Source organism: Pagrus pagrus, assembly GCF_965226575.1.
Source record: "Pagrus pagrus genome assembly, chromosome: 13".
Classification (NCBI taxonomy): domain Eukaryota; kingdom Metazoa; phylum Chordata; class Actinopteri; order Spariformes; family Sparidae; genus Pagrus; species Pagrus pagrus.
The window spans coordinates 24,790,316-24,811,488 of record NC_140197.1 but is presented as its reverse complement, the minus strand read 5'-3'; the positions used below and the strand labels follow the sequence as shown (position 1 = coordinate 24,811,488).

The 21,173-nt window shown below is 41.5% G+C and overlaps 1 protein-coding gene across 1 annotated transcript in view; it reads left to right on the top strand.

The window, feature by feature from the left end:
• The first annotated feature begins 1,435 nt into the window (after window positions 1-1,435).
• Window positions 1,436-21,173, top strand: part of gpatch8 (G patch domain containing 8) — a 29,699-nt gene continuing 9,961 nt past the window's right edge. The window contains 3 exon segments of the mRNA XM_084372273.1: window positions 1,436-1,550; window positions 5,790-5,867; window positions 14,215-14,287. Of these exon segments, the coding sequence (XP_084228399.1) occupies window positions 1,506-1,550; window positions 5,790-5,867; window positions 14,215-14,287 (196 nt within the window). The 5' untranslated portion in view covers window positions 1,436-1,505.

Here is a 21,173-nt window from a genome sequence, read left to right as displayed (position 1 = left end):
CAACAGTTTCTCCTCTTATTACTTTTCTAAAACAACAAGGATAGACTGTCGGGGCAGATACCATAAAAGGCAACATTTTGTCTCCTACTCTTACAATCATGCTGTGTGGAAATGTTATGCATAGTTTGAAGATGATCATGGGGACAAAAACAACATATAGGTCTATTTATAGATCTCCATCAGATTCTAATGGGATTAATGTGTTCATAGTCATACCATCACAGCCTATGGACCGGCCTCAGACACCCAACTGGTATCATAGTTACCTTTAACTCCATGGCTGGATTGTCCTGGTCCCTTTTCTGACTCCCCACTTTCCACCCACTGTGGATTATATGTATTCTGTCAAGTACCCTTTAAGTAGACAACAGACATGAGCTTCATCATGTGATCAGAGACAAGGAGACCAACATATATCAAAAACAACATTTACTATTATACATGGTCCTTTCAAGAAATAATATCAAATACATAAAAAAAACTGGTGCACCAAAAACCTGTCTTCCAGGTTTTTGGTGCACCAGTTTGTCCTAATTTGAGCAAATAATAGAGATACAGAGATTGATTTTCTTTTTTTGGATAAACTAACTAATTTCACACTTTTATATTTTAAGAAGTTCCTAAGAAAGGCTAAGTAAAGACAGATAATAGTCCACAGATCTGATCAGATTTGTTGTGTTAAAACTCCTAGACGTTTCCTTCCTCTCTGAACATTTGTGGAAATTGTGCTGCAAATTGCAGTTGTGTTGCCTTCCTCTGAAACTGTTGAAAACATCCACACTGCTGATGACATGTTTGGCTCTCTAGTCTACACTGCACGGCTCTTTGACATCAGGAGCGCGATAACAGCATGTTGAGCTTCTTCTTCTTCTGACAAAACAGTTTTTTGCATACCACAACTTACTGTATCTCATATTATCCGTTCCATTTATCGGCTATTCTTCCACCAATACCAATAAACAGTATATTGAACTGATAGTTTATCAGTATGATATACATCATGCATCCATAGTAAATTAATGATCTTGAGTATTGAGTAAATTATAAATATCTTTAAATTATATTTGGAACATGACCCTTCTACAAGACAACCACACAATTACTTAATAATGCACTTTATTGGTGCAAATCTCCAAACATACTTGAAATTAACTGACTCCCAGTGAAATAGGTAAATCCGGGGCCCCCTGGGAGTCTGGGGCCCCTGGGCAGTTGCCCAGTCAGTGGGTAATCCAGCTTTGTTTACACCCATTACTTAAACAAACCTTTGTGTAAAGCGAAATATATAAATATATATATAAAGAATGCATGCAAATAAAACAATAATCATCGCCGTATTAATGCGGCTTCAATAGATTCCCATCGGTGAGAGTGTTTCATCCTGCTGGATGTTGTTGTGAAAGGTCAATTCACATACAGCGGATCTGCGGAGTGCACATCGTCTCCAGCGCGCTTCTGTCGGACACAGACGGAGCGAGCACAGAAGCTGCTGCTGCGTTCAGAAAATGGCCGACAGATTTTCTAGGTTCAACGAAGAGCGTGATTTCCAGGTAATGCATGTCAGACGATTGACACTTTGCAGATATTTTAGCACGTCTGGATGTTTTAGCGCACGAAGACGGGACGAAACGCGACGGACGGCTAATGATTACTTAAAAACGGCACCGTGCATTTCGGTCTACATGACGCCTGCTAGCACTGCAAGCTAGCTAAGCTACCGCTAGTGGATACGTCTAGTGCACTGCGGCTCTTTTGAATTTAACTTCCCCTACGTCTCAGGGTTTGGCTGCCTGCTATAGTTGACTCCGCACTGTAACACTATGCATACTACGTAACCGTCTTAACCATGCTACGACAAAATACATGATAAAGTCCAACTAGCTTGTTAGTGACCTTGGGTAGACTGGTTATTTATCGACATATGCTAACGATGGGTAGCTAGCTAGCAGACAGCTAACTTGTACGCACGTTGGGCAATATTAGCGCTAGCAAGAAATGGCTGTATCATTTTGACACCTAGTAGTACAACAACCGCAGCTAGTTAGCAAGCTGAATTGACCTACTTATTGTCAGCTATCTGTTGGTCCAATAATGTAATGACATGACGTGAAATTATCTCTCATATTAAATGCGCACGGAAAAGATGTGTGGGGTGGATTTAAGATAAACAGGTGTCCTTGGCCACTCTTTTGCTGATATTCTTCTAATTAAACTGCATTACTTGTGTTTTTTGGTTTTGTTATGGTGGCACCGTTTCATTTTTGATTTTGTTTGTTTCTACAATGCGAGTGGAAACATATTCTTTAATGGAAAACAAAGTAGGATGAAAACACAAGGGGATTTGTTTTGATTTTCTTGTGTGAAGTATGTAACTCAATTATACTAATAAATCCATCCCTACTGCACATGAATAACATTATGTATATATGACGTTTTCCAGGTTGAGTATTTGTATTATTACTTGACCTGAGCTGCTGAATTTCACAACCCTTGTATGACTTGTTTGCTTTTCAGTTGTCTATCTGTGATCTAAGACCGCACCCAGTAAAAGCCAAACATAGCATTACAGACGAGACTACAAAAACTTCTTAATCCATATGTGTAGTTTTTCATCAGTCATTCATCACCGGTATTTGTATTGAATCCCTTAGATGGCATTATAATCCCCCTGCTTCACCCAGCATCTTTCATACAGTGGTATCCCATCCGTTTTATTAAGCCACCGAACAGGTTTGTAATTCTTTGACATAAATGTCAATGGCCAATGTAACAACTTGTGAAACATCTTAAGTGTAACTAGATGTCGTTCTGCTCCACATGTTAACGTGGTTTGCAGTATTTTGGAGTGGTTGTATCCAGTTCAACTAACCTCAAACTTGAGTCGAGAGTTTTTGGATTATATTGGAGGCTGTTTTGCCCAGTTATGCGTAGGTGTCATTACCTAAAAGTTTCAAAACCTTCACTCCAGGAATCACCTTTTCACACAACACGTTAAACTGTATAAACATATAGCCTGGACATTACTATGAATGTGAAGATCATTGCTGTACAGTAAAGATATTTTCATGCCCATATGAAGCACATTGCAGCTTTTTCTCCTGTTTGTGACCCTGTGTGCTTTTTTTTCTCCTGGTGATTTGTGAAGGAAATGGAGAATTGCTGTATCAACAGTGATGTTCAGGGTCAGAGAAAGGGCTTGGTTAAATAATCTAAACATTGTGCGGACAGCATTTTGTTCCGTCATTTACGGCCCATTAAAAATATAGCAGTGTTTTTGAACAAGGACAACAGCCAGTGGGGATCTGGCTTGGTTTCAAGGCTGTTTGTTGTAGAAGCAATCAGCTTTCTGTTGTAGGACTGATGTGGCGAAATAGGTGAATTGCCAGACAAGTATGACTCGAAACCTGCTACAAGTTTAAGCATGTGTATAAGGAACAGTTTGTGAAACTGCTCATGTTTTTTCCTGTCTGCCCACTATGTTGGTGTCCAGTGGGAACTCAGTATTCTGCTATTTTGTCAGTGAGGTGAATTGCTGTGTGGTCTGAATGAGTCTGTTGAGAGCAGCTCTGGCTCAGCACAGTGGAGCACTGTGTGTGAGATCTGCTGAAGGCATTCATATGCGCAGTATTCAGAAAGTTTCTCTATGACTCCATGGACTGAAGCCTGCTGCCAAGCAACACAGCGCAGGAAACACCCACAGATGGTCTACCTCTATCTACAGTATAACCAGTCCAACAGCTCAATCTGCCCCATTGATTTACATTGTTGTTGAAGCTTTAGCATGTGGCTAATCCTTAGTTGCAGAAACACGGCAGGCAATTTATGAAGGTCCATAGAGCTGGTCTGCGGTAGCGCTCTCATTTCCTAATGTGGGGGGTGTTGAGCATCCATTTCACTGTCGTAGAACAAATGGAAATTTACTCTAATAATGTGCATCAGAGGACAAAGTGAAGATCATTGCTATACAGCAGTGCTGTGGTGTTTTTATGTACCAGAGTCAGAGTGATGAGGAAGCAAGCAGCAGGGAATAATAGAAGTCATTGTGGTGGGAAGACGCTGTGCTGATGGCACATTAAGTGGTCTAAGCAGAGTGTCAGGTGGATGGGGGAGCGATGGGAGTGGGGGGTAGTAGTCATTGATTTGTTCATAAATAAGTCGTTTGCTCTTCCTCTGCATCTCCCCTTCTCGTAATCCCCAGCTTCACTCATGCTGATGAGGGTCCTGTTTCATTGGAATTAATGACTGCCAGTGTTGCATCAAATCACCTCATTATTATGGACTGATTTGAGCAGTTGCTTATCGCTGCAAAACCAGATTCCCCTAGAGAGTGTGGAGGGTAAAGCCTCTTGCAAGGACCAGCCCATGTTTACATTGTCTTTTCACAGCAACATTGGCTGCATACTTCTGTAGCTGTAGTTATTCACCAATGTGATAAGTCTCCAATGATAGAAAGAGAAAGTAAATATACTGCGGTGCATGTTCCATGTTTTTCAAATAGAAATGAAAAGAGGAAATAAAACCTGTGTGTATGTTGTATATTTTGTGTGTAGTAACATTAGATTTCTCTGTCTACACATGTCCTGTTGCTAGAAGCTGCAAGCAACTAGTAAATAATAAAATACTATGGACTATTTTCGGACCCTTTCAGTTTTCTGCTTGCTTGAAGGTCAGGAGGAAAACGGACTCACAAACATGACCTTCTTCTCTCCTCTGCTGCTAAAGAGAGGAAGCCATCTGTCTCAGAGCAGAAACTGCTCTATAAACACACTCCTTTTGGTTGGGGTACCAAGCCCATTACTCACTGTCAATCCCAGACACGGGAATAGACTTAAACATGAATACTCTACTCTTTATACGTTGCATAAGTAAAAGCTGTCAGTCAATAAATAACCTAAGGAGGAAGTCTTTGTTCACTGCTGTCACTGCTGGAAACAATGTACCAAGAAATAAAGAAACGGAAATCAAGTCAATCATGGCTGAATAAACTTGTAAATTTGATAGCTGTGATGTAAGATATAATGGGATGGGTTATGAGGGGATAATGGGTAACAAAGGGACTAACACAGTCACATATACTGCATGGTGGCATACCGGTTTTTCTCTGGTTCATGGAGCTTTGTCAGAACATATTTGGCTTATCAACATTGTCAGGAAGTGACTCTGAAAAATAGGAAATAAAAATGCCAAAGTGCACTGGAGTGAGGCTTTCACTGCTAACAAGAAAGCTTGTATTGTAATGACTTTGGTCAGAATATGGCATAAAACGCACGTATAGGTAACAGATCTATCGGACGACAAAAAAACCTTTTTCATCATTGATGGTTCTTGCGAAGCATAATCAACCCAGCACTGGTTGAATTACAGACCTGAGTTTGCTTCTTGATGATAATGCTCCTTTGTGCTGTGGGTAATAACTGCTGGAATGTTTTTCTAATCATATTATTAATATTATTCAGTGTGATTGACTATTATTCAGTGCGAATGACAGGCAGTAGGCGCACCTCCTTGCACAGTGCTGTCTCATTGTTTTGAAAACAGAAAGGAAAATACAGCCAGTGTCTTCATGTTTTAAATTACTTGTTTTCATGGAATCAACTTTCATAATGGATTTTTCCTCAGAAACACTAACTGCTACTGATTAGTGCTTCGAGTAATGATCATTTTTATCATATATTAATCTGCTAATTATTCAATCAATTGTTTGCTCTGTAAAATGTCAGAAAATGGTGAGAAGTGTTCATTACACAGAAATACATTTCTAAAATAAGCTTAAAATGTGTGTCACTCAGGGTGGGAATCACTTTGACCAGTATGAAGAGGGCCAGTTGGAGCTGGAGCAGGCGTCCCTGGACAAGCCCATCGAATCGGTAAGGCTGCATCTATCATCCCGCACCATTGGACCAGCTGTGAGAGTGGATGATTGGTCCAGGGAGAAATAAGAACCACACCTTTTTTACTCCATCCATTCTGTCCATGTAGATACATCCAGTGTTTTCTTGAACACACTTTTTGCCACCTAACCTGTAGAGTCACTTGTCTCATGTCCATTAATACCCCTTAAGTCCCTCCCACTTCCCATGTCCTCTGCCTACTCCATTTCCTGTGTGACAGTTAAAATGATGATGTATATGCTAGATCTTCCTGTTTTATGTAGAGCTTACAGATAAACGTTGATTTTTTTGTATCAGTATCCCATTAGTCATTGTTAGTCATCTTAGCACTATGAGATGAGATGACTCTGAAAGCATGGGGTGGATAAAGCACTGCCACTAATGGCCGTTACATTAACATTGTAGTTGTTCATCCATTTTAAATGTATTCAGTACATATTCCATATTTGATAATGCCCAGATTTTATTGTGGATACTGGATATATCTGCTTTGAGTGAGGTTGCTATAGAGAGCACTGCAGGTTAGATATATGTATTTGATCTTTTCAACCTGCCCCAGTTTTTTAAAATGTACTCACAAAGGAAATGACAGCCTTTTTAAATAAGAAAAACAGAATAAATGAATGTTGCAGGGCAGACTTGGATATAAAACGGCCGAATTAGGTAGATTAGACAACCATATTATTTATCCTGTGCATTTGCAGTGGCTCATTTGTTAATTAAAAGTGTGCAGTGCTTATTCCACCCCATTTAGCAAGCAAGAGAGCGCACATTAGATGGTGTGAATGGCTACATTTGTGTTTGAGTGAGTGTGTTTCTATGTAGCTTTAGAATTTATGTGTTAGTGTATAGTGTTTGTGTCTATAGGACAGTTATCTTATTGTACACAACTTGGGGTGTTCGACATTTCTCTCCTGCAGCGAATTGGCCCCTATTAGCTAAGCAGCAATGACCCGGTTTGTATTTGCACGCTCTGCTTTCTTACTCCTATCTTTAGGGTCCTTGTAACGCTTCTCTGACTGTCTCTCTCTGTTTCACTACTGTCACACTCTACATCTATTCTCTCTCTACCTCTCTCGCTCCCTCCCTACTACACAGTGATTCGGTGTACAGTACCCTCTGTCATTCTGTGCTGGCATGGTGCTTGTGCAACTGGGACTGCATTTTTCGCTGAAGAGGCACATAGATAATAGCGCAGGCAGCTCTCTTCTTTCTGTCTTTCCCACTCCCTTCATCCCCCTCTTCTTGTCTCTGAAGCACTGTGGTGAGCAGGCCCAAACTCCCCTGCGTACACACAGTGTCGGGTCACCTCTCCTCCACATTATGGATGTGCTTTGTGAGCCAATCCTACAGGATCAGCAACCAGGTAGAGATCAAAAAAATGCTGTAGTTGTTGTTTTTCCAGCCTGTAACAGATGTACTGAGCATTGGTGTGTAACAAAAAGGGCATAACAGGCATCCTTAATCAGTTGTCAGCCATGTAAATGGTCACTAGTTAATTTATTATTACCTTGTAAATTAAAAAGCTTGTATTCTTCTATTAAAGTTGTATTTTCAAGACATCACATTTTGCAGCATAAGTACTTGAGGCGAAGTACAATTCTTAATAACATAAATTAAACAGTATAACAACCCAAATAATAGCTTGATAAGAAGAATTCAAAACATTACATATAAATTAGGTGAAACTAAACTAGAGCCTGACCGATAATCAATTTTTGGGGCCGATGCTGATACCGATACCTCTATTAGGGAGCACAAAATCCAATATCAATATTTGAGTCGATGTACACATTTTTTTGCAAGGATCTCTTGAATGTGGTTATTAGACCCTAGTAACAGAGAATGAATATATTACAGTTTAACATAAACTTATTTGTTTAAAATGACATCAGTGCACTGAGAATTTCATCATTAACAATGACCCCAAGCCTCATTATTCTGCACTATAATCTCTAAAAAAAACCAAAAAAAAACGGTTTCATATAATTTCATATCGACAAACATACCCAGATACCGATGTATCTATGATGGGCCAGTATCAACCAACCCATATGTCGGTCAGGCTCTAGACTAAACATTCCTGGCACACTTAATCAATAAAGGGAGCTGCAGGCTGCAAATGAATGTTACCTGGCCCGTGTCTTAAGATTTAAGCAGCAGCAGCAGGAGAAAAACAATTGTCGTATTCGTTGGAAAAAACATACATCACACTGCGTGTTGGAATCGAGTAAACCAAGAGCATTTAAATTCCTTAATTTTATAGATTTTAATGTATGACCTGCTTCCTCACAGGCACACAAACATCCCACGGTGTGTGTGGGTGGTGGAGAGGGAGAAAACAAAGGGAGAGAGGTGGCCTGCTCACCTGGCTTGAGTGGCTCTTTTTTGCTCCTGCGCTATTATTTTTGGAGGGGCGCTGAGGGCCGCGCTGCAGCATCACAAAGTTCTTCACACATCAGTGGCGCTGTCCTGTCACTTACTCGCTTATAATTATACTTGCACACCTGACATGTTCTCTTTGGAAATTGCATGCCCAAAGAAGAAGGTGGCAGACTTTTTTATCCACAGACAAGTAATCATGAAAGTGTTAAAGATGATTTTAGAGGATTTGGTGACACTTACATCAGGTACTTTTTCATAATCCAAATGACACAGTGCCTGTTCGAAATGTACTAACATATGAGCTAAATGCCTCACAGCATCAGGAGAAGCTTCAAAACTGATCAGAGACAGACACGATCACTTAGAAGGATAACTAAAATGTCACATTAGATGTTAAAACACATAGACTAACATGCAGTTTGTTGTTAGGCACACAGGTCTGTGCCTGCCTCCGCAGTGCAAGCCTCTAAAGGTGGTACGATTTCTGGCAGTTGTCCACCAGTGTTACATCTCACTGAATGCTTCGGCCCAGCTGCTCGGAGCCCCTCCCCTGCCACTTATTGTGTGTGATCTATAGGCAGCTAGAGGTCTGTGGTACTTTATTGGGATCTTTTTTCTCTTTCTGTCTTCCCCTTTGGTCTTTGCTCTTTTTCTCTCTAACATTGTTTTTGCATTGCATGTGTTAACTTGGTAGCATTCAGTACTATTTTCTCTCAACACTCTGTCCTAATCACTACTACAATTTTCCTCCCAGACTCATTTCCTCCCACGTCTCCTGCCCCCTTCCAGTCCCTCCAACCTACCCTCCAACCTACCCTCCTCCCCTTACCTGACCCTGTCCCTGAGCGATATGCAGCGGGCAGCCTCAGAGCCACAGAAACCACACACACACACACAAACACACACACATACACACACACGCACACGCACGCTGGAAATCCAAGAAACAGATGTTCACAGGCCACAGAAAGACTTATTGGTAAACAGTTTGTTGTGTATTTCTTTTATCCAAGTTTAGGTCATTACTTATATTCTGTAATACAGATACTGGAGCCCAACAGGACTTGGGTTACATTAAGTGAAACGGCACAGAAAAGGGGACGTTGTAGGTATTAATGTATCAGCTGTTGTGTAGCCTTTTGCTTTAAAGCCAAACGTTGTTTGACACAGGTGTTTGACACTGTTAACTGTGTGACTTTTGTCACCTATTCGGTGGCAAAGAGGAGCACGAGGAAAAGGTCAAACCCAGTCCTTTTTAAAAACCTGACCCACTTTTTTTACAACACTGCAACATGCTTTTTTTAGCACCAGTCTTAACTCGGTGAGCAGCAGAGATGTTCGCGGTCATTGCTGGGGTCCCCCTGAATATTTTTCTTTTATGTCGGCAACAGAGTAAGAGACAAAAACAGTAACCAGACCAAAAAATAACCAAAGCATTTACCTGTACACAAACCCCATCGCCTTACTTCAAACTCAGTGAGAATGCGAGTGTTTAAGTCTTTGTTAGTCGTTGGAGAGCGGCTCAAACTTTGGCCTTTAGTTTTTTTAACTTAACTGCACCATGATAAACTTCCAGTTGATGAACTGGGGCTTCAGAATTACGGTAAGTATGTATTTTTGAATTACTACATGTACACACTTAACTTAATTGGACTCAGCTTCTGTCATTTTTCCCCTCACTTAGTCAATGAAATCTTTAATCCCCACACTTGCCTCCATTTACTGGGAAGTAGGAGCCTTCTGCTTTAGTCGTTTGGCTCTTGGTGCACTGAGACAGTTGTTTCCATTTAGGCACACCTGAAATAGTTGTTACTGACCAGGAATGTACAGAGCACCAAATACAAGCGAGCTGCAAGAGTTTATGAGGAGCAGGAGACAGCAGGTCCTGTCCGTCCACCATCAGCACTTGCCAAAAGACATTCCTCAGGGACACGAGAGAGGAAGATGAGTAACTGCAGCAGCACACTTCACTTTTTGGAGGACAGATCCCGAAAGGGCCTGCCTCAGTTGTCTTTTCATATCTCAGATCTGTCGAGAGCGGTCATCCCTAGGAAAATAAAATAAAATATGTGGTTTACATGGATTACTATGCCTGTTCTGTGTTACACAAATTCTTCTACCCAGACAGGAGCACACAAACACTCCCATATCGTACACACACAAATGGCTTCATAGACAGAAGCAAAAATATTCCTAAATCCTCTGAGGTCTCTAGGTGGGGTCCCCTGCATATCACTTCCCTGACCCACATCTTTTGCCATGCACTGTGCCGATGACAGCACAGTGCACACTTATTAAAAAAAAAAAAAAAAAACACCCCCTCTTTGTAGATCTCTTTTGTTTGGATAACATTTTCTATTTTTCTTTCTCCTGTATTAACAGTCAGTTGGTGGATTTATTGACATGCCTACCTTTTCTGTTTGTATACAGTATTATGTTTGTTTAAAAGCAGAGAGAGATTTGCATTTTTTAAAGAAACTAGAGAAGCTAGCAGAATTTGCAGTTGAAAGCGTTTGGCCGGTTTCTTACGTTGTGTCACGTGTGACTGTTTTTTTGACAGCCCAGTATTTTAAAGCCAGGTTCGTATGGAAATGCCTTCACTCCACTTGCACTGCTGTTGGACTCGCCGTCGTTGCTTTCATCCGTCTGTCTGTCTATTCTTTTGGTGCACTCATCTGTTGTTCAACACGCAGTCTGCGCCTCACCTCCGCCCTCTAACCTTTGCTGAGCCCATTTTGAACTAATCTCTCTTATCAGTGTCAGCAGTTGCGACTGGTGCCTCATCCAACCTGCCCTTGTTTTTATTTAGCTTTATTAAAAAAGAATATGCACATGGTCAGATTTGTCTTATTTGATTAAAAAATACAGCTAACAGGGATTGTTTAGAGGCTGAGAATTCAGCGAGTTTAGATCTTATTTTCCTCCCTGCTCCAAGCCTCATAGATCAGCTAATCCCCCAAATCAATATAAATGTTCATGTGTAGAGTGTTACTGCACCATAATACTGCAGTAAGGGACAGAAGCATACCCAATGTCGGTCGGAGGGGAGGCGCTCACTGCAGCAAATTCTGCAGTGTTTTCCTACACAGTGAAGTCAGGGGACATTTTATCCACCAGGGAGGAGGCAACATACTCTATCAGAACCGCAGACTCTAATTCTGTATATCTCATAAAAATGTCCAGGAGCTGCCAAGCAGGGACATCTAATACACAGTGATAGCATGTTAATGTAACCTTATAGTTTCTAGTTATGATACAAGCAGTCCAGGCTGTCTCCAGTTCATGTGAGACCCAGCACAAATTCCTGTCTTATCTCATCCCACAGCGGAAGATATCCAACAGTCACAGAGAGTAAGCACAGTGCATACATGCATGAAATGGAGGGAAAAACAGAAACAGGAAGTGAAGCGGTTCAGCCTCTCCCTCGGGTATTAGAGGCAAACATCAGCCAGATGTTTTGGATGTAGTATTTATTCCAGTCATCATGATTGTTAATATTAAGTAGGGCAAAGGAAGGCAGCAGTTTGCTCTGAAATACAAAAAACAAAACAAAAAACAATTATCCATAATAAGACCTTTGTGGGCGGAGATGCAGTGTGTGCTGTGTGTGTGACTTCCACTCCCCTTCACATGCACTAACCCATACAAGCCAAGCTCACCTCCACCACCCTAGAGACTCACCTCCATCATGGCTCAGCCTGCTCTGTCCCGACCTCCTCTTTTTTTTTGTCAAAGAGAACTAATTGAGCCCTGTTGAGCCATCACCTTCCTCTTTGTGCCTGATCCACCCGATACTAACACATCTGGAGTTTTGTTAACCCCGCCATCCTCCCCCAGCCCGCCCCACCCCTCTGTATGTGTACCATTCACAGTGCGCTACTAACACCGACGATCCTTTTTGTTAAAACTCTTTAACAAAAAGCTGCATGCTGTTTTGTTCCAACCCCTTCACTTTCTGTTTGTGAAAGTTGATGTAAATCTCTTTGTGATTATAAATATCCTTTTTGTTTGGTTTGTATGTTTTTTTTGGTAGAATGCAGCACTCTGGTGAATGTTAGACAAGCTTGGAATAGTTATAATCACAACAGAACAACACTGCTTATTAAGAAATCTCATTGTCTCCTGTTTATTTGTGCTTGAGGATGTACTGTAGTGTGTATTGGTGGGACGGTCTTGCATTTCACTTAATGTTTTTGTTTTCTTGCTGACCCATACTAGTGATATAATGGTCTCAGACATGCACATTTGCCCCAGAGTGTGCTAAGAATTCCTGTTGTGTATGTTCTCGCACTCCTGAAAACCTCTCTGATTCATTATCAGTTGCCTAATCTTGTCCATATTAGGACTGGGCAATATATTGATATTATATCTATATTGTGACATGAGACTATATATCATCTTAGATTTTAGATATGATAAGTGTTGTCATTTCCCTGATTTAAAGGTTTTATTACAGTAAAGTGGTTTAATTTTGAACTTACCGGACTGTTCTACTTCAGTTACATAATACATTTTTTAATTAATTCAAACACTAAAGGTTACTGATTCATCGAAACCTTTGTGACTTATTTGAATGTCACTTGAATACCCTCCTGGCTCCTGCCAGACCAAAATTGGGTATTTATTTAACTATGTTAAAATCATGTCTAACTTCAGTGGATCATAACAAATCGATTATGAAGTTAATATGCAGACTTTCCACTTCAGGATGAGACGATACCTTCTATGGGTGTCAGTTTTTTAGCCATGACAACACCCAAAATGTGGCCGGCAGCAGACTAGGTAAGCCTTGAGATATATTTGGTGATTGGCAATACAGCCACAATGTTATTTTAAGGCCACAATCGGCCACTTTGCAGTTTGATAAAGGCCATCTAGTTTGTAAAGTATGTATTCTAGCTTAAGAATACTTATGATATCTCCAAGAATGATTCAATTAAAGGTATGCAGTGTGTCTCACATTTTTAAAAAAAAGCGTTGGCGTGGTTGGGACCAAACCGTTGATAACAAACCAGAGATGCTGGAGGTGTCCAAAAACATGCACAATAGCTATTTCTAGTATATCTCATGGGGCTACATGCACACAATGTCTCCCTCTCTTCACCTGCACACCCACATATCCCCTCACACGTGCATATTCTGTCCACACTGGGCCTTGTAATGGTAATCCAAGGCCCACTAGCTCCACTTCTGTCTCTTCCTCTTGCTATATTTTTTTGTGACAGCTGCATATGTCTCATGGTGCTCCCCTTTGTCATGGTTACGGAATCACAGCAAGCTTGGAGATTCTGGTCTTGTTTTGTTAATGCAAGATTTCCATACCTGTTCTGTGTCACTTTTCTTTGTGTACTAAGATCTTGCTCTGTAGTGGTTCATATATGTATGCGTGTGATACATATATTTCCCTCTCCTTCCTTCCTTCTCCTCTTAACTTCTCAGTTAGTGGATGTGACTTGATGTGTTTATCTTTATCATCCAAAAAACATAGAAATGCTCATGCCCAATTTCTTTGCCTTTTTTAAAACGAATAAATAAATAAATTAAATAAATAAATAAAAAAAGGTTTTTAAACTCCTATTGTAGGAGGGTATCCTGTAGTTTACAGGCTACCTATAGCCTCTTGTATTCATCATAGTGGAAAACCTACCCTTCCTCTCAGTCTCCCACCCTCTATCTCCCCTTCTCCCACCCCCAACCGCCCTTACCACTCCTTGTGCTGGAAGACACTGATGTTACACGCTGTAGGTGATGTGGATGACAAAAATGATGATGGTGATGGTGGTGGTGGTTGTGCTGATGATGATAGCGTGATCTGAGTGTTTTATTTTTATTTTGTTTGTTTGTTTGTCTGTCTGTTTTTTGACCAGTGCCCACGGGGAAAAGCTTCTCTTATTATTGGAATATTTTTGGTTTTTTTCTCCTCTCTTCTCTCTGCTAGGATAACATCGGGCACCGGCTGCTTCAGAAACATGGCTGGAAGTTGGGGCAAGGCCTTGGCAAAACTATGCAGGGTAAGGACTCACTCTTCTGTACACCTACGTTCAATGTATGCTGGTGGTACTGTGCCACTACCCTCTGTCATTTTCTTTCCCCTCACTTTTCCAGGTTTTTTTTTTATATCAGCAAATTTTCTTTTCTCTTTACATTCTTTCTCTAAACTCTCCCTTTGTGTGTTTTGCTGGGTAAAATGGATTTTTATATAAACAAACATAATTCCAGTTGTTCCTGCAGCTTGAAGAGGGAGGAGTATGTTCCCGAGGCTTTGGAAAGCATGAGGGCAGGGATTCTGGGGGTTGGGAGATGGAAGTGAAGTGTTTATTTGTCTTCGGTGTTGCATTTAGTTAACAGCAACTCAGATTAAAATGGTGTTTTTCCCTTCAAAATTACAGTGTAATTGGTCACAGTTTTGTTCACATCCAGTTGTTTAGCCAGTTGTTATGGTCTTTGGATTGCTGCTGTGCCAGCACGTACGATCTCTCTCTGAACCGCTGGTTAAAAACAAACATCCTCTGATCAGGTTTATATCTTGCCTACAGGAGCAAAATGTTGTTTCTCTTTTGAAACATTTATTTTCGTTCAGGGCAGTGATGCAGGAGTGCTAACGAAGAGCACATGGTTGATTCTGGAAACACAAACATGTTAGCCGGAACACTATCCAACATGGCTGCCTCTCTGCTGGAATGTAAAGCGCATGAATTAACAGGCAAATTACCCTCTTAGGCCTTGTCTGGGCCAGTTGTATTTACAGTTTCAGGCCTCTGTAGCAATGAAATTGGACCGAATCCAGAACCAATTTGCACTAGAAGGCATATATTTGAGAGTCTGTTTGGATTGTGTCTTAAACTGGGCCATATATTTACACATTTTAGTGTTGAAATGACGAATAATTACCAAAAGTTTTTAAATCTGTCCAGAGATCACCTCAGCCTCAGCTGTGGACGAACTCTGATTCTGCAGTTACATTACAATTTTCCTTTTTTGTTACATAACAAGTTTTGTAACCAGGTCTCGCTTAAGGAGTAGTCTCGTTCTGAGATGCGAGTCAGAGTTGGAGGGAGGAGTTTGAAGTTTACTAGAATTTATGATCATGTCTGACTTCTTAACTGATTTTGGCAATCGAGATGAGGCAACAACTGTAACAACTCACCTTGTCAAGATTTCAAAGCGAGACCTCTCCTTTAGCAAGACCTTTGTTTCAAGTTACAAAAAGGATCTCATTATTTAACAAAAAGGTCCATCTCAATGGGAATCGTTTCGGTACCGTTGTCAGAGACTTAAAATAACAACCTCAGCCTGTCGGTAGCAGAAACAAGTACTTGAAGTGGACGTAGCTTTGATGCCCGGAGTTGCCCCAAAAGATCAACTCCAAGACTTTAGGTATGAATGATTTAAACAACAAAAAGTGTAAATATAGAGCCCAGATTTAAAAATACCAGAACAGTTTTACTATGTCTGTGTATAGTCTGCATAATATTCACTCCTCTGAAAATATATAAACATTATGTGTGCACTAGAAGTTTTGTTTTATTTTCTGATTAAAGATGGCTGTCTCTTGAGTGAAGGGAAAGCTGTATCACGAAGAGGCTCTTTAAGCCCAGCTCATTGAATTAATTCTGCAGGATGTAGAAAGCTTTCAACTAGAAAGCTGCATTAAGGAGGTTTACTTTCTGGAGACATCTGTAATTGGATGGCCTAGTTGATATTGACTTGCTGCAAGAGGGAGCGGGCTGAACACAGTCGAGTGTGTGGGTTGGTCTTGGCTAACATCAGCACCTCATTAGCTCAACCCTGCTGTGCTCATGGACTCATTGGCTGAGAGGCAGTGGTGCAGAGCCCTGGCATGTTTCCACTGAGCCTCTTCCTGTCTCTTCACCCCGTTTCCTCATCAGTATCTTTATTCTCTGTCTTTTAACTTCAACTCTCTCTCAAAGCCTCACCCTTGCCTGCACTCTCCAAAGAGGATGATGTATAGCATTGTCCGTGAGTGATGTCATCACTGGCAGGCCAATGAGTCCTCGCAGTCTGCTGTGAATGGAGCTTGTTTTTCCACATCATTTCTGGCATTTTGGTTTGTCTACCTCCTCCTCCATGTTCTTCTCTATCCTTAACCTCAGATCTATCAGTTTCATTCCTATAACTGTCACGCAGTCATTTCCGTCCACTTCATTTGTCTTTGTTGCAACTCTTGCTCAAGTGCGTGGCTCTCCCTGTAAACTCAGCAGTAACATGGGCTCAGTGTCAGCATTTTAATGAGAAACACAACTGCGAAATGGAGTCTCCAGCCCACGCCCAAACTATATGTAGGTTATGGCCATAGATGTGAACATACAGAGACAAAGTAAGTGAGTTGCTAACATTAAAAGTTCAGAATAATGCTGCTTTTTTTAATTTGTAGGCAGCATAGTCACATAATTGCCGTCCTGGTATTTAAAGTTCTGGAAAGTCGATTTTCAGTTGTCTGATAACAGACACAGAATGAATTTTGTGCCTGACTACACTGAAACATAGTAGTGTAGACTTGTTCGTTCGGAGGTGGCGATGATAAAACAAAGGGTTTAGCCTGCTGAGACTCAACAGAGAAACTAGGCTCTGGGGTGCAACTTTTTTGGTCACACGTGCCAAAAAATTCTGTCGGGTGTGACTAAACATTTTCATGTGTTTAGAAAATAATTAAAAATTTAAGCCAGTATTGTGTGCGCCTAAATGAAGAAGTTAGGCGCTCCAGTGCAACCAGTGTAAAAAGTTGGTCTGGAGGAAGAAGAAATATATCCCTTTTATCCTCTAAAAGCTGCGTCAGTGTGGAGGTATTGCTGTTAATCACTTGTTGATTTTTATCTACGCATTGATTTGCATCTGATTTAAATAGCAGTGATCAGTCATTGTCTGACATTTATAAATTAGATAACACACGGATGTGACGACTGGCTGTTGAGCTGCATTGTCCCTGCTCCAGCCACTCTTGTTCATGTACATATATGGCCTTGGTTCCTCTGTGTCGTCTCATAGGTATTCTCAGCCCGACTGTGGCCAGGGACCAGAGCGGACCAGGAAGCCGCTTCATTCTGGGCAGGTTGACAAGTGAATGCAAAGCGACAGCACAGCAGTAATTTTTGAGCATAGCGTTTGGTGTTCATCATTGTTTATTTCCATCCGGCCTTGAACAGCTGAATAGCAATCTATTTGATGTGATAAGGATTTGTGCTTTGTGTGGAGGAGAGAACAAGTTGCAGGGGCTGACTGTGCTCTTGTTTTTGCCGCTGGCATCACTGATGTGTGGTTATGTAAGCATCCTGCTTTGTGGGCAGATGAGACTGCGGCAAAGTGTGTCCAGTTGTTGTGTAGGAATTAATGGCCCGGTGTCGGAGCCCACCGTCTCCATTGAAATTTGCTAAGGCACTTAAGAGTGGACTCAGAACACAATTGCACCCTTGCATCTCATTGAAGTCTGCTGGACAATCATAATCTTCCTCTCCTGTCCTCTCCTCCTTGCCAGAAGAGAAGGTTTTTGAATTTTTGAAGTGAAAGAATTGTGTCCCCTTTTTAAGTTTTTCACTGTATTGACTTTGTTCTTATTCTTCTTTTGTCCTTTTTGCCCCTTTTTAGGTAAGGTTTGTTGGATCCCCTCTGTATGTCAGTATGTGTGTGTGTGGGTGTGTTTTCTTTCTCCCACTCTGCAGTTGACCTCAATGTAACACCCCTTTTACAGTGTACCGTAGGCTAATGGCCTCTGTCAGCTTCCTCCTCTTTGCTTCATAATCACTAAACCTTTATTTCAATCTGCACAAGTGTAAAGTGCTTCGATTTGAACAAAGAACCAAAATCCATTTGAAATCAAGATAGATTTAGGAAGCCATGATTCCATCACATCCCTTAGAATCATCATCTACACGTATGTTAGATTTTTTTTTCCTCTTTGAGTTTCCGTTGCTGCTGTCGGGTATCTGATTGGCTGTAACCACGGCTCAGAATTTGAATGGCTTGCCAAGTAGACAAGTTTTCCCCCCTCTGCTTGTTTGCCTGTTTCTACCTCCAAACCTGTGAAACTCGTGTGTATGTGTGTGGTCATTATGTGGGACTGAGATGTGTGAGTGTGTCTGTTACTGACCGGGCCATAGAGTCAACTTACAGGGAAAACCTCACCACCCTTCTACACCCCGAATGTCTCTGTCCCCATGGTTACACGCTCCCGTCCTCCCCCTGTTTCTTTGCCCCTCCTGCACAGCATGTTTGTCCCAGAGGTGCACACCTGCCTGCCTCAAACTGTCACACTCACCTGGGGCTTTAAGCAGTGTTGGAGGTAACACACTGAACTACTACTTTCACACGATAGAGTGAAATGTAACACTCCAGATGGGCGCACAGTTCACATTTTTTAAGTGTACTTTAGTAAAACTGCTGCTACACAGCAACGCAGAACCCGCTCTAAGCACTGCTCAAAGCCTTGCTGGCTCTTTCCTCAGGTACATTTTTACGTGTGTCATGTGTTCACTTTTTCCGGGGTCAAGCACATCCCAAAAACAAGCTTGCTGGCTGTAAGCTAGCGAGGAAATGAGAGAATCTCGGGGAGATTTGCTAACTGGGCTGACAAGCGTCTGCGAGGCGAAAAAGCTCAAAGGGGGAAAATGGTGGTCGTCCCTAGAGGCATCTATCATCTCAGACTTGATATATGAGACACAGGCACTCCAAAAGTAGATGTTTAACCATTCCCTCACCCAGTACAGCTCGTCCAAAAGTTCTTATCTGATGGGGTTTTTGGCGAAGGTAAAGAGGGAAGGGTTGCTGGGTTCTTACAGGGATATGGGACTTTTGGTGTCCTTTGTAAGGGGTGGTAGTTTGGTACCTTTAAGGGCATATTCTGGTTGAGAGAGCAAGATGACGCCAGGCTAGGGGCCTGGGGACTGGGACGAGTGGTTGGGAGAGAGTGGTGAGAAGAAATCCCTGTAAGCATCTAGCCCTGAGTGAAGGGATGAGGGGGCTGGGGAGGGGGGTGACACACCGATGCCCCTCTGGTAATCTTCCCCCCCCTATACCCCACAACCACACTCCCAACCCCACCCTCCCTTCTCTATGTGCCTCAATCTTCCTGCTTAACCAATTGGTGTTTCTTTTTTACAGCGATTTGATCCTGCCCATGTTGTGCTGATGGTAAACTTAGTGGTAAATGTTATTTTATCCCCCAATTGAATTGTTTTATTTTTATTTTTTTTTACTTTGTTTTGATTCCTCCCATTTTTTTTGTTTTCCTCTCATCAGAGCACCAATGCTACATAGGCTTTCAATTCTCTCTGTATTAGTCCTCATTCTGCTGCTTGTATATTATCATGCATATGTATTACTCTTAGAACATTGTCATTTTGTTTGTTTTCAGTTTTTTTAAAACCTTGTGATTCACACCCTGTGATTTAGATGCACATTGTTTTTGTCTGGTCCCTTTCTTTTCCACTGGAATGGGTAATGTGGAAGTATTGTCACTGTGTTTAAAGATTGGTGATAGTTTGGGATGACTGTAATTGTTCATTAATCTCTAATTCTGGGCCTGGCTTGTAACTCTATTCAGACGTTTCACTGCAGTGGCTGGCTAACAGACCAACTCCCCCCCCTTTTTTTTTAGGTTTCACTGCTCTACCGCTGTTAGGCAAAGAACGTGAACACACATGTCTGTCAGAAGATAGTCTTATGATGTAGTTATCGCACAATCAGTCCTCTCCTCTCACTGCCTTGGTGGAATAAGGCCTCCACAATCATCCAATCATAGTAACAGTTTTTAGCTAAAAACCCACCCAGCTGCCAGACACTGCAGTGGGACTGAGAGTCCAGGCAGGCCTTCATATTTTCCAATGCCCATGCATTTATGATTTCAGAATTAATATGTCATTGGGCTATGATGACTAAATTACTTGAGGAATAACAAATATTAACGAAATGTAAGGCTTTTACCTTCCTCTGTCCAGAAAGGTAATAATGTGCCTGGAAGTAGCCCTGTTTATAGGAGTAATGTGTAAGATATGGCCAGAATATTAGTTTAAAACATTTTTAAAAATGAACTAACAACAGAGTGTGAAGAAACAACAGTTTTGAAGTTATGTCAAAAACGTCTATGTACTGTGCTGTGGAGATGTCTGCTGAAGTTGTCGTGCTGACCAGCCGTACACTGTCTGAATTCAAGTTCCTGTATTTTACCAAACTAAGATGAGTTTATTGCCTCGTTAACTCATCGTGCACACTTTATTCAAACTCTCCAACACAGTCTGGTTTGTCTTCCCACAATTCCCTCTGGTCTGGTCATAATAAATCCTCAATTCAAAGTAAGACGTGAAAATATTCCAGTTCTACACGCCGTTTTTTTCTGCCTCTCCCGTACCCGCCTGCCGTGTCTTATTCCTGAAGTCATAGTCTTGGTCAGAGCCGCTGTAAATCACCTCCTTACTGTATCCCTGGTTGTCAAACTGACCTCAGTCAGTCTTGGAGGTTGTTCAGTCCCAGCTCGGTGTCCAGCCGTGTCCACTCTCATGTCAGGCGGCCAAATCCAGTTGAGCTGGGCCCCATCGCCCGTTGTGACTTCCCCTGTGATCTGAAGTCCCTGTCCAGACAAACTCTAGAGCTACTGGTTTCATGGCTAACTGAGGCTAACGGTAGCTAGCAAAGAGCAGCCATAGGTGGTTACTCGGCCCCCTATATTTTCGGAGCTACCTTAGCGTTCTGGCCATATTCTACAATTTACGCCTTTTTTATGACATTATTAGTACATTATACATGTTGTTTTGGGGCTCCTCTTGGCTCAAAGTGTTACTTTGGTAGGACAGTGGAAAATGCACGGTATTTTCTTATTTTTAGTCAAATTTGTAAGAATTTTAACTACTTACAAACTACATTTATTATAAATTTTCAAGCCAAATG